Source organism: Saccostrea cucullata, unplaced genomic scaffold (genome assembly GCF_032062105.1).
Source record: "Saccostrea cucullata isolate Sc308-1 unplaced genomic scaffold, CSIRO_AGI_Scuc_v1 ctg2064, whole genome shotgun sequence".
Lineage (NCBI taxonomy): Eukaryota > Metazoa > Mollusca > Bivalvia > Ostreida > Ostreidae > Saccostrea > Saccostrea cuccullata.
This window is the reverse complement of record NW_026921091.1, coordinates 67,542-82,500: the sequence shown is the minus strand read 5'-3', so window position 1 is coordinate 82,500 and position 14,959 is coordinate 67,542. Positions and strand designations below refer to the sequence as shown.

Here is a 14,959-nt window from a genome sequence, read left to right as displayed (position 1 = left end):
AGACACCAAGTGTTTTCTCACCATTCATTGCATAAAGCAAACCTTCACCTAGAAGAAACTAAATATGTAAATCTAAGGCCAGGTAAAATTAATCTTTAGATTCTCATCCTAATTTGCTAAAAAATTGGGGCGGGTGGGCGGATTTTATTTTTTATTTTTTATAATTGTTAAATTGTAAGTATTACCAAAACATGGACTTTCCGTACACATTTTTTCATTATGTTAATGCCAATATGAATAGATTTTTTTTTTCATATTCTTTTAAATATTTTAAAGAAAATTCTTGCTTAAATTATTAGATATTTATTGTTAATTAACAAATTATCAAGTACACGTATGCGTACGGCACACGCAAAACGAAATGAGGTGGGGTTCTGATATCAATAAATTTTGTATGCATGACTTCTCATCGGCCTTTCCCTAAAGACCCTTTAGTTTTACCTACAAATCCCTCTGTTTTCTGTAAAATATCATAGTTTCCCACCTTCCTAAAAAATTGGGTTGTTCTTGAGACTTGACATGTTCGACAATAAAATAGGTCATATTTACAAAATCTATAAAATATTCCAATAAAATATCCTACCAAAAAAACTGAGGCCTGAACAGGTTTGATAAAATATCCTACCAAAAAAACTGAGGCCTGAACAGGTTTGATATTTAACATTTTCTTAGCACTAAACATTCTCTAAAGCCTGCCTACCATGTTTTATTATTTTTTTTCAAATCTAAATCACACACAGTTGGAGATCGTTTAAACTTGACCAGGTGTCATTTTGCATGTCTATTTTTTATACTTAGTTTTAAAAAATCTTTAAAAACTTACTCATAAATGGCAGTAATGGTATCTAGATGTGTTTATGCTATTATATTTTCTCTGCCTTCTCTATACTGACAAATAATCTTTTCCTTACATATCTAAACTTTTATTGCCGATTTTTCTACATTCTTCACATGGCTCTTTTGCTATGAATAGCGACACGCGACTTTTAATACAGACGGGAGATAACTCTTAAACTTCACCTAAATTCTTACTGAATAAAAATATATGAAAATGCCTTTATTAATATCCAAAAATCAAAATAAAAAACGCCGGGGCGGGACATTTTGAGAGGGGCGGGCGGGGATGAGAATCTAAAGATTAATTTTATCTGGCCTAATATAATCATAATCAAAAACACCAAAAATATTTCATCCCCGTTATTCCTTAGTGCAGATGTACCACTTATCCCCAGCCCCTATATATAGGTATGTCTATATACAGGTGTTTACCAGTCGGTACAGAAATCCCCCACCCTCAATGACAGGGTCCCAGTCTAGGGCGCGCCTTATGTTCTCTGTCTAAAACAAGAATCAACGTTCATAAAGCTGTAAATAATGTTCACTCAAGAATTGAACTTTATCAGTATACACGTAGACTTACTTTTAAATTATAGTTATATATATGAACCTTCTGGATTTCAAGTTACATTTGCATAAATGTGATAATTCATAATGACATGTATAGGAATTATTTATAATTTCATTTAATTTTAAATATTTTTTTTAATATGATATCACATTTTGATGAGTGCTCCCTGACCATGTGCAAAGTCCAAGCCACTTATTACTCAGTACCTATGCTAGACTTATTAATTGATACATACGAGGGCCGTTCAAAAATTACGCGGACTGTGCTATTATTTACACTTACAGACGTCATATAGTTATGAAATTTCACAGAAATATGTATCTTAAAGATTCCAATAAATTTTGGGCAAAATATCTGTATTTTAAAAAAAATCTACTAAGATTATCGGTATGTCGATATCGCTGATGGAGAGGTACGGAGCACGACAAAAAATCTGAAGCAAAAGCATGCGGAATCCAAAATTTAACTCATCTACTTTCTATAGTTCGAGATATTTTTCGACAATTTTCTCAAATGTATATCTAAATTGTTCTATTATTATGTATTTAAATTTCTGGCGTGATATTTGAAGTACTAACAGAAATAAATGTGATTTTTCTCTGATGCGATTACCGTGAAAACGACTGTGAAAATGACGTCTCCTGAATCGACGGCGCACCACACTTTCGTTAAATTATGTGTAATGCTCGAGATATCGCCAACATAGATCCAAAATATGCATAATAAAACATGTAGTAAACTAGGGTATTCGTGACATTCGTCCACAAATAGCAAATTGAAATTTTAGATTGTTAGACCTCTGTAAAAAAAAGGCTATACGAGAGGACGGGAAGAAGATTATCGACAAAAACTTTATCCGGACTGTAAATAACGTGATTGAGAGTCACTAATATCACACTATATCTGATAAATACCTGCCGTTTTTGGTTTTAAAACAAAAGAAGAATATTCTTTACTTGCTTAATAGATTTTAGCTTGACAAGAAATGTTGTTCGGATGTTGAGTAGATAAGGTAACTCAAACTGTACAGGTACTCTTGGGAAAATGTTGAGAAAATGAAAACTCAGTCACATATTTTTTTTATAATGCCTGTGACGTCGAAGATTTTGCTGCTCTATGACTTAATGATATATCCTGAAAAATCACTCAAAATTGATACCAATTTACAACATTTTGATTTGAAATTTTGAAGACCATATAAGTAAAGATTCTTTTATATTATGTGTGACATTTTGCCCGATTATGTCGTCAAATATTATTTCTGTGCGACAAGTCCGCGTAATTTTTGAATGGCCCTCGTATGACATAATCACATAAAATCAAGCCTTGTAACTCTGTATGCTTGCATTTCCTTGCAAATTGTCTATATCAAATAAGTGATCAGATTTATGAAACAAAATATTACTGTATAAGAAAAAAAAATTCTGGACTCTTTAACTTTTAAATGTTTTTTTTTTCTTTTTTTTCAGGATTATCAGCATACAGATTAAAGGTGTACTATTAGGGTCTACCAAGGCTTCACTGTATTCAAAATCATATGGGGAAATACCCTAACTAAAATTCTGCCACCTTTAACCTCTTGTTTATCTTTTCCTATACCAGAGCACCAATAATTGTGTAACTGTGATTCTTAAATTAAAACTAAATGTGCAAATTATTATCATCCAATATTACCATTACTAAAATCAATGCATACCCCAATAACAGGAAAGTCTTGGAGAATTTCAAACAGTGTGTCTTTCTGTAAGTAATGGCTTAAAAATTAGGTCAGATAAATAACTAAATAGAAATGTACCAGCTGAAAATTTCACCTTCTTCCATACACCACAGTATTTCATAATCTATCATTTTCATTATTAATACATGTTATTATAATATGCATTTAAGCCCTACCACTATGGGATAAGCCAATACCAAAAACAAGGGCCTGAGACTGATCAAAATAAAATTCATATTATTATAACTAAAATATATGAATTACTGTAAAATCACAAATTTTCAAGAGGATTTTATTTTGCTGTTTTCATGGTAACTATTTCTGCCAAGAAATGTTAAATCTCAAAATATAAACAACAGCACACTTATTCCATGTTGACCATCAAATCTCCAGGAACCAATATTGCTTTCTCACATCTGGAAAATTTGCCCCCATAAAAAATGTGATTTCACAGTATCAAATTGATGCATTTAACAGATCCACCTATCCATGCTACTGAAACTAAAATATAAGATTTTTAGTTTTATAACAAATTCAAAATCTACAGTTAAACACTATTTTATTCATTTCTTTAGTGGAATAATACCAAATAAAATGGCCGCTCATCTAGAAGTTCCAATAAGGAATTGCGCTAAATGGGATTAAAAATTATGTTCAATCAATAAAATTTCACATAACAAATGTAATTATTTACCAAAATCACCACACAAAATTCTCATTGGTTCTGTATTACCAAAAATATGAGAAATTCTGAAAATCTAGAACAATGCAATTTTTGTTTCACCAACATCTGAATTCCATCGACCTAATAAACTGTAGAGTAATTCTTTTTTCAGATACTTTGAAAAGCTTCACTTAGTAGATTTACAAAACACATTCATCATCAAACCTGAACATGATGAGCTTTTATATAAATGGCCAATCAGAGGATGATCATATTTGATTTAACAGATCAATCAGAAAAGGCCTATTATTAGTGTTGTTATGATAGTAGCCGACTATCGAAAAATCGTCGTTTAAAGGCCCAGATCGGCGACAATTGATTGTAAATATTATCATCGATAGATCGCTATATTTTCAAGCGGTATTTTTCAAGCCGAGCAGGTTTAACTTTTATATTCACCAAAGGAACATCTCTCTAATCGGCGGTAAACAAAATGGCGAACGTGGATGGTGAAGAGGTTGACGCCGAATTATATCCATATCCTGGTGTAACACAATCTAAAGTTTGGAGTTTTTTTGGCTTTCGGAGAAAGGGGGATGGGCCTCCATGCAAAAATAATTTACAGATGGACACGGTTATTTGTAAATTGTGTAAAAAGTAGTATGCAGATAAAGGTAAATTGAAGTTTGCGGTCACATGTCATGTAATTCTACTCGTGCTGTCAAAATTTTAATGAATAAAGTTAACCTTTTTTAATACTTCAAAATATTGATTATATAATCGATTGTGTTCTTCCGATTCAATTTGATAATCGATAGTAAAATTTGTCCGATTTTACAACACTACCTATTATTCACTTGGTTACTTACCATGAAAGCTTTCTGAAGTTTGGCCAAGTCTTTCATTGTGAGCCGGTTTTCAAGCTTGTTATCAATAGATATAGCCTTCCTGTAAAATAAAAGGAATAACAAATTGATTGACTGTCAGGTGAACGAGCTGTTCTCTCACCTTGAATAAATACATTTTGATACTATACAATTATTGCTGTTTTTTGAGGTCAATACAATGATATAGCCATCTGAGGAGTACAATATTCACAGAGCCCGAAGGGCGAGGTGCATAATGTACTTTGAAGATTGCTAAATCATTGTATTGATTGAAAAACAGCAATAATTGTTTTATTATATGATTCACTGAAAAAATGATATATTACAGCTCATTACTTGTTTGAATTTAATGAAGTCCTAGCCAAATGCAAGAGAGAAGCAGATTTAAAATGTGAATAAACCTTACCAGTCGTATCAATTTGAAATGTTTTTTTTTTATATCAATTTTAGTTACCATGAAAGAAATATACAATGTCAGTCTTTTTTTATAGGATAGATTTTGAAAGGAAGGAATATTATCAGGGAAAACTGACTGCCAAAAAGTAAAAGAAAATTGTTGTTCAGTAAAAGTGTTGGAGGGGGTCCCTGCATCCCCTCTTACCACCCTCACCCTAAAATATATATTAGCTTATGTTTTGTTCACATGAAAAAAAAACAGAGTCGTTTAAATAGCTTTCCAAAACAATTTGTATCAATTTGGAATTTCCCAATCTATTTTTAGATCAATGTGGAGGAAATAAATCCTTGTATTGACCTGGAACGTCACGTGCAGGTTAATACAACGTAGTATTTTTCTAACATAGTTGGATGTCAGCCAATCAGAGAGATGGAAATTATTCAATCATATAATAAAAAGGATTCTTTTTTTTTTTATTTATATAGACTTCTTCATTAATTCTAGCTTGATATGTACAATGTACAAAATAATGAATTTAATTTATTCATTCATTTAATTCTATGAAATTTAGTCCATCAATTTAATTATTACTGTAAAATTCTTCTACTGCATCAACACCTTTTCCATGTGTGTATTAACATCTTCATAAAAACAAATGATACCACAGCAACATCTATCACAAACTCATAAAATATTTCCAACTTCCATTAAGTAAACTTCACATTACAGCAATACTGCTCTTCTGCAGGGCAAATGCTATGTTTTGGTGAATTATATGACTAATTAAGAAACAAATATTTACTAGGATTCCAATATGTACTCATTTAATTACATCCATTGACAAAAAAGTTGGCAAACCTTCTTTACTCTTCCAGCAAAAGAGCAGTACTGCAGTTATCAATATATAATGTAAGTGTATTTTACTACGATATCTTTGCTAATCAGCTGTGCTCTTACACCTTACGAATACACATGAACTCTGCATGCAACCATCTCCTTGATATATTTTACATGTCTATCGTGCATTGCCCTTAAAATCCATGTCATATACATCAGTTACCATTCCCGTACTATAATAACACTGGTGCAGTACTTACAACTTCTCTAATTGTTTTTCTCGTTTTGTTTTGTGCTTTTTTGACACAGACAATATAGCCGGTGTCAACAAAAATGTCACCCTCATCGAAGATTCTGTCCTGATTAAATTTCAATTTAAAAGTAAAAGGATACCTCTATAAACCAGTCCCATTAAAATGATTTCCCTAGTAAAAATTATATCCATGTACGTATACATGCATCAAAAACACTATTCATAGGATAAACTATTTAAGAGCCAGTCCGCGAGAAAACCATGCAGAACTGTCCAAATCAAAGGTTGTCATATCTTAATGAAATTTGGTGGGTAGTTAGACTTTATAATATGTTATTAAAAAATGACCAAAAAAATTCCCATCATTCAACATGGCAGCCGTAGGCAGCGCCACCTCCTTTTTGCACATTTAAGTGCAAATGCACTTAAAAAATTCAAGAAAAATGGTAAAATTCACATTTGATTTATTTTACTCAAAATTAAACTTGCATTTCCATTAAGGTATTTTGAATAACATAAGACTATGTTCTTTCAAAATTGACATTTATCATAATCAAATATTCAATATATCAAAGGGCAGACAACTCTTGAAAATTGGCATGATGCCAATTTTCAAGAATTGCCAAAAGTATTACAAATTTAATGCCCAAAATCTTCCAAGACCAATCTTTGAAATTATTTTTTTTTATTTTATTGTTCAAATATAACTCTAAACATTATCTTTGCCAAATATTGAGCTTGGGAAATAATAAATAATTGAGATATGGGGATTTACAAATTGCCAATTTTCGAAAAAATTGCTCAAACTCAAGTGGGTTACAAAGTCAAATATAGTACTTTATATTATAAATAATTGTTGTTAGATGTTGAAACATGTAAAAATTTTCTTTGAAATAATAATTAAGAGTGAAAAATATTAAAATTAAAAATTAAATAAAACTAAATTGTCAGAAATTACCCCCAATATGAGGATTAGCATTTTGCCAATTGTTTAGAATGAAAAAAAAAAACATAATAAATTGTATTGGCTTACTTGCAATTTTTCAACAATCATGAATATATATGTTCCTTACATTTTGTAAGTTAGTTTCTTTATAATAAATAAAAGGGAAATTACAAGTATTTAAATTCAAACGGACTCAGTATCATTCATATAAAATTTGAGATTTGAACATATAAAATTTGAGCCTTCAGTAAGTTGTTTGCTAGCTGCAGAACTGTAGCTCTCCGAAAAAATATATATATTGATAGACCGCAGGGCTACAGTGCCACCTGTATTTTTATTGCGCATAAAAAATGCGCTTGGTTCTAGATTAATTCTTCCAAATTCTTACCTCAATTGCAAAAACGGCTAGATTTCAATAAAGCTCCTTACTCCTTTATCAATTAACGGCATGGTTTACATCACAGGTGCTGGAGGACAGGACCCCCCCCCCCAATACAATACAATGTGATATAATCTATCCTATCAATTTAGAAAATTTGTTTAAAGTTACATTTTATAAAAATATCTACCCTCTCTATATGATTTTTATATAGAAAAATGTTGGGTAGATTTAATAGAACGTTTGTTTTCGGTAATTTTTCGATTTGCTGGTATAGATCTTATCACAAATACGGCAATGAAAGATATTTTATGAGAAAAAATTCGAAAAAGCCTAGGGGTCTATATCGAAGGGGGGTGGGGGGGGGTCCTGTCCTCAAGCACCTGTGGTTTACATCTGTACGAAGCGCGTTAGACTGAAATATCTTCTCAATTCCAGGTCCAGGAGGGCTATTAGAAACAATTATAAGGAATGTTTTGTTGTGGAAACGGTGAAAGAATATGTTAGGAACACACAGTTGGTAAAATTTTGAGATGACAGTTTTAAGAACACGGAGAAATAAATCGAGAAACAGCTCATTTTTTTTGTGCGCAATAAATATACAGTTTTTTCAATGGGTGGCACTGTAGCTCTCCGGTCTATCAATATATGTTTTTTTCGGAGAGCTACAGTTCTGCAGCTAGTTGTTTGCTTTCTGTCAATTTTAAATTGGTACAATCTTATAAAAATACTGACAGGGGATATTATACAAAAAGCTCCATAAAGGAGGTTAAGAAAATGAAAGATGCTGGAGTTTACTCTTATCCCACTTCCCGAATCAAACAATTGTCTTCTTTTTTCGCTTGGCAAATTCTTTTCAGGTAAGTTTAATTTTAACCCCCCCCCCGGACCCTTTCAAAATCGTTTCTACGTCACTGCTTTGACTGCAATTTTTGTGAATAAGAGATTTTATGAACATGAATAAATCAACTTTATTTAGATAATGGGGGATTGAATTTCTAAAATACATATTGTTTATAAATTTGTTCATTTAAGGTGATTTAATCTGAAATATTTGAATAATATAATACGTTTTCCGTTCCGTTTTTCTTTCCTCGTTTTAGCAATTAGAACCCTTTTCATTTTTCACTATTTTATCCATTTCAATATTAGTATGTAAATTGTGGAGAGGTGGATAGGGTTAAACGATTGGGTACTAGATATACTCGTATATTTAATATCCTGACCTTGATTGACTGACACGCCCCTCCCCCAACTGTTTTCAGTGGATACATATAACAATAAAAAAAACAATTTATCTCTGTCTGCAATGGTACATGTATTAATAACACCATTATGGTTATTCAGAAAAAGTATCAAATATTAATTTACACAGCCTTAAACAATTTTATTAATAATGTTTTGAAAATAATTTTGGCAAAATTTGATAGCCCCCCGCCCCCCAATTTGAATAAATATGAATCCAGTTGTAACGTGAAGCGGTCACCCATCCAAGGGTTAAACAGGCTCGCCGTTGCTTAACTTGAGTCCTAGTCTTAGAGCTTTCTAAGCAGATTGGAACCTGACTTCAGATACGGCAACCTCTGCCGTCCACAGACACGAAGTCTGTGTATGGACACTAAGTCCTAGCTCTAAGACTTCCTGAAGCAGGACACCAGTCACTACGCTGCCACCAACTTTGTAACGTGAAGAAGCGGTCACCCATCCAAGGGTTAAACAGGCTCGCCGTTGCTCAACTTGCCTGGAGGGAGACTCTACCGCATCACCAGAAAAGCTAGCTCACTGGCGAGGCAGTACAAGTTCCCTATACATGTATACTGACCGCTACACAGTCTTTTATCATGTTTATAGTCAGTATTAAATTTTTACCACTTTGTACTGCAAACTAGCAAAGTTTTGGCTGCAGTAACGACTCATACTTTCTGGGGGGGGGGGGGGGGATAGTACCCTCCCCCGAATAATTTTGCCAATATTTATCGTGGAGGGTCCTATATCGGTGGGGTACCTAAATTGGTGGCATCTCCATTTGAGCTGATGATTTATAATGTGAGGTCTGACTTTATCAATATATGAATGTTACGTAACACAGTAGTTTAAAGTATGTAATGTAAAATTAAAAATATTCCTAGGAATGACGGTGTTTGGTTAACTCAAAAACTTACTAAATTAATGAAACCTAACCAATTTACAAGTAGATTAAAATTACAAATTATTTTTGAATTTGTTGAGAGTATGCAATCAAATACCTGTTTGTATTCTTATATTTTCTCAAATGATGGAAGAAGAAGAAGAAGAAGTTGCTAAGACACTTAGAAAACTAAGTGCGTTTATATTGAAAATATATGATTTTAGTTAGTCATTCCTCCATGATTTTTCTATCCCTCACTTATTTCATTATTACATGTTTCATATGTGTTTTTCTTTTCCTTTTCATTTCTGATTATGTATATCATATACTTGTCCTCTGACCTGAATGAATATGTTGCAAATATTCTTCATTGTCCTCATGTACCTGAAATGGTTTGAGTGAATAAAATGATCTTGAACTTGAACGGGGCCAGGTGCCTTAAACAAAATATCAAATGTATACTTTGATGAAAAAAAAATATGTTATTATTTGATTAAATTTCCTATTCAATTGTACTTGTTAGGAAAAATTTTGTATCTGTTAAACGTTAATTACCATGAAATACAAGTAGATTCCTCGAGGACAGAACCCTATAGAAAATATACCTACTACATGTATAGTATATGCCCAAAATAGAAAAAATTAAAAAAACATCTAATGAACTTTTTTATTTTTTTATTACTTTCTAATTCTTGGTATTTTTTTTATAGTTGATAATACTGGTTGTCCCCCCTCCCCCACACTGAAATGGCTTCCTATGGGCCTGTTACATGTATTTGTTTATTCAAGCTAAATTGTTATTTTTTACATTCAAGTATCTTAAAATAAGTTTTCCCTCTTTCATAGTGCAATAATACTCCACAACAATTCCCTTGGTGAAGAAAAAATGATCTTACATAACTTTCATCTTTCCATATTGACATACCTGTCATTTTTTTTACCCAATAATACAAAAGAGTTCCAACAAGGGGAGATAACAATTTAACTCCAGCAAATTGGTAACAAGAGGGTAAAATAAGCAAAAGAAAGTTATATGAAGTGTCCAAATCAGTTATTCCTCTTCTAAAAAATATATTAGATTAAGAATCTTCTTTTTTTCTTTAAATATCATAGAAATAATCCAAAAATATGGTAAAAGACTGTTATTTAAAATATGTGAAATTGTAGCAAAATATGGTATTTCAAAGTTAATTTACAGCATGTAGATATTATTTCCCAAGCTCAATATTTTAATACAGAGTAGACCTAAGATCATTCTTAAAGTAACAATTAATTTGATTTAATTTCAACCTTGGTCTTGAGAGAAACGAGCGTCTAAAAATGGCTAAAAAATCATACTCATTTACTTAGGATCTATAAATAGATGTGTAAAAAATAAAATATTCATTTGATTTAAGTTTTTCCTCATTAATTGTGTTAATTGGACAATGACTTTGACAATAAAACAAAATTTGAAAATAAACTGATGACAAAAGGTAACTTTTTGACTTGATCAATTTGCATACATTTTCCATTAAATTTTGTGTGATTTTCGACAAATATGCAAATGAGCTGTTACTAAAAATAGAAACAGGGTTCGACATTTTTTTGTGGATATTCTGACTTCTACCTTTATGTAGAAAATTTTAAGTCACTAAAAATTCCTAAGTTGCAACCTTCCATTTGGACGATTTTTTGAATTTTGCATGGTTTTCTCGCAGACTGGCTCTTAAAACCGCACATTTATTGCTTGGTGTAATAAAAATATTATAATATATGACACTGAAAAATGCAGACTTGTCGAAATCCGTCTGTCCTGTCGGTATTTTAATTTGTAAAAGCAATTAAATCATAAAACACATCAATTTTATGTCTCTTATTAAAGACTCTCTATCCCAAGAAAGGAAATTTGTAAGATTGAAGACTGTCAACAATGACAGAGGATATTTTGGGGCTGTTATTCATAAGCCTTCCTGGTCTGATAAAACTTTGTCCGGTCCAACAGAACATTTGTGTTTGCCAGACCAAATGTCTGACAGTGATTTAAAATTTTGACAAGTCTGAAAATGCATAATTGAACATGACTGTACATCTTCTCTGAACAGGACATGCATGTGTAATACTCAACATTAATCAATTTTAAAATTGCAATTAAAGAGGATAAAATAAACAACTGTAGTATCTGTGCGACTGTCCAGTGGTACGACTTATTGTCTGTATTACGTCAGATGGCGGGATAGTCGCACTCTCTCTCTTCTACACCTGGATGCCGAGGAGACCGGACGTGTCTGGGACAGCAGCGGAGCGGGAAGTCGACCCGGGCCAGAACCCACTGTGATTGTGTTTGTATATATGTTGGATGTTATTAAATATATTGTAAAGCACACCCCCTAGACGGATACTTTACTGGCGCCCGATTCGCGGGGCCCGGGATTCCCGTACTGCTGTCAGGTATTTTTAGGCATCGGTTTTAGCCGCCATTTTTGGTGCTGCTAGGTACGTGAGAGCACATGTTGATTTTTCATGTATTTTTCTTGAATCGATTTTTGGAATTGATTTGTAAATATTGTCTGTGATTTTACTTGATTATTTGTGATGTTCTTTTATGGATATGTCTGTTGAAGAGGCCGTGTCGGCCTTAGGCCTGGACACGCGCCCGGCTATCAATAGTGTCATGCAGTCAGACAGATTTAACCCTCCTGTTCCGTGCAGTGTGTATGGTTCTGTAGAAGGGGTTTTTTCACCATATGTTTATAACGGGAGCGAGCATATTGCCTTTCATCACACACCTTTTGCTCAGTCATAGTCAGGTCACATGGGAGGGGGATGGGAGGGGGTTGCCCCTGGGGGTCCCTCTACACCTATGCCCGGCCTACATTCGGGCATCCCCTGTGGGGAGGGTAGTGTGTTACATGGTATGTCAAGGAGAGAGTTAAGGTTTGCCCAGCCCCAATGTAGCTCACCAGGGATGATGACCAGTGATTCCCTGGAGTCCTCTTTAGGTAGCCTGTGTTGGTGTGGCTCACCTGGCAGCACTGTGAGTTGTAGCCCACCTAGGTATGAATACAGTGAGGTTCCCTTGAGTTTAGGTTTAGAACATCGGTATTCTGTAGGTCATGTGCTCTCAGCTCGTAGCCAACCTGTCCTTGTGGGAGACACAGCTAACCTGGGGGACATAGGAGTTAGACCAAGCTTTGGTGAGGGTATACCCCACTCACTTGACCCCGCCCCTCCAAAACATACACTGTTTGCCAATCAACAGCCTGTGAGGCCTGCACCGCTCACTTCTGTGTATGATCTGAGGCCTGTTGACCCTTTAGGGCTCACCTGGAACCCTTTGTCTGTACAAACCCAGCCTAGACCCGCGGACTTTAGTGTGTCCTCGCTTCCTGGGGATGATTTTCAACCCCGGACCTCAATGCCACACACTACCTCTGCCCGAGACTTGGTGAATACTGGGGGTGGACATGCCCAACCCCCACTGCCCGATCACACCCAATCCCTATGTTTCTGAGATGAGGATATTCAAACCTCACACCTAGGTATGACCATGCCCAGTGCATCACAGCATCATAGTGTCCCCATGTCATCGACTTGTAGTCCTGCCTATCTTGATACCCCAACCTGCCATTTTGGAAGGGAGGGGGAGAGGATAGCACATGTGCATGGTACAGCCAAGCTGGGACACTATGCTAGTCAGCCTGTCCCAGCCCACCAGGATAGCAGCTTTAATATACCTGCACAAAACACCAATAAGGCAGCTGCTGGGAGTAAGCCCAGGTATAAGAACCTTAGGTACGATGGTAAGACCAGCTGGAAGGCATTTTTGCACAAGTTTGTGAGGTTGTCTCGTAGTGTGCTGTGGACCGAGGAGGAGCAGCATGACCAATTCTGTTTTTCCCTTGAAGGGGCAGCAAGCGAGTATTATACCTTGTTGTTAGAAACCAGTAGCCACCTCCGCCTAGATGAGATCTTGCAGAGATTTGAGAAGCGTTTTGGACCCTCTGCCCCCGATCTCACTCATCAACTTAACTACCAGTCTGCCAGCCAGAACCCTGGGGAGTCGCTTCATCAATGGGCCGACAGAGTCCTGACTTTGGCGACACGAGCCTTCCCCAGTGTGCCTGATGTGCACACTCACGCTATACCTCGGCTATGCTATGGAGCTGAGGACAGAGATGCTGGTATTTACGCACTTGATGGGCATCCCCGGACAGTGGAGGAAGCCGTGGAGCGCATGCAATACTATCTGGGACAGCAGCGGAGCGGGAAGTCGACCCGGGCCAGAACCCACTGTGATTGTCTTTGTATATATGTTGGATGTTAATAAATATATTGTAAAGCACACCCCCTAGACGGATACTTTACAACAAAATCAACAACAAAATAAATTTCTTATAAAGCTTACTTTTCTTTGTCCGGGGTTTTACTCCGTGAGGATTTCATCAGGTCTGGCGTCTTAGTCGTGTCCAGCTTCCCAGAAGTAGCCACGGTGGGGGTTGTGGCTGTCGTCGACATCTTCTCAGATTTGGCGGATATCTAGCAGGTGCCCGTTTTCCGTTACGACATTCAAGCATAGACAGAGCGTGTAGCATCAAAACTTGCAAACTTAGAATAAAATGTTTTGTTGATTATACTTCATTTTAAATAGTTATCTAAACTAAATCAATAAATAAAATCTGTCAATAGATCTCAGCGATAATCCTCGCTGTCCGCCATTTGTAAATCAAGTTGCCAAGGATCTATAGAAATAGAATACTTCCGATATGGAAAAGAAATTTCCGGATTTCTCTATTTCCATACAGAATTTTGGATCGGATGAAATAAAGAAAAGAAAAAAAAACAAGATAAAATAGATGTGCCATATAATTGCACGATGATAAGTTTGTTTTTTTACATTAATTTTTGTACAACTTTTATAAAAAAAAAAAAAAAAAAAGTTTCCTCGTTGTACATGTTGTATAAAACAGTAGCGTAAAAGGGGGTGTGGTGTGTATTTTTGCTCTCCTTTTACATTAAATTTTTAGCTCACCTCGACCAAGTTGAGATGAGCTTATGCTATACCATCGGCGTTGGCGTCGGCGTCCCAGGTTAAAGTTTTAGGAACAAGTCCATTCCCAGGTGTTTATAACCTCTACCAGGACAAAACTTGCATGGACGATGCATCTAGGGATGAACACTACCAGAATTGCTTTGGATGCTGGATCTGGCCTACATTTTCATTCCCAAGTAACTATAAGACCATCGTCTCAAGCCACGGTCCGGAGTCCGCATGTAGGTCTCTCCAGAATGGGAGAGGAGCGTACATTTTGGCCGTGGTTTGCGACGATGCTATAAAACATACCCGGACCAAACTTGCATGGA

General features: G+C 35.0%; 1 protein-coding gene across 1 annotated transcript in view; it reads right to left on the bottom strand.

The window, feature by feature from the left end:
• The window catches only part of LOC134259153 (WD repeat-containing protein 49-like), a 56,197-nt gene extending 41,858 nt beyond the window's left edge, over nucleotides 1–14,339 (bottom strand). Inside the window, exons 1-2 of the mRNA XM_062741754.1 lie at nucleotides 14,004–14,339; nucleotides 4,659–4,737 (exon numbers count right to left, since the gene is read on the bottom strand). Coding sequence (XP_062597738.1) covers nucleotides 4,659–4,737; nucleotides 14,004–14,113 — 189 coding nt within the window. The 5' untranslated portion in view covers nucleotides 14,114–14,339. The remainder of the gene's footprint in view (nucleotides 1–4,658; nucleotides 4,738–14,003) is intronic.
• Between the last annotated feature and the right edge of the window lie 620 nt (nucleotides 14,340–14,959).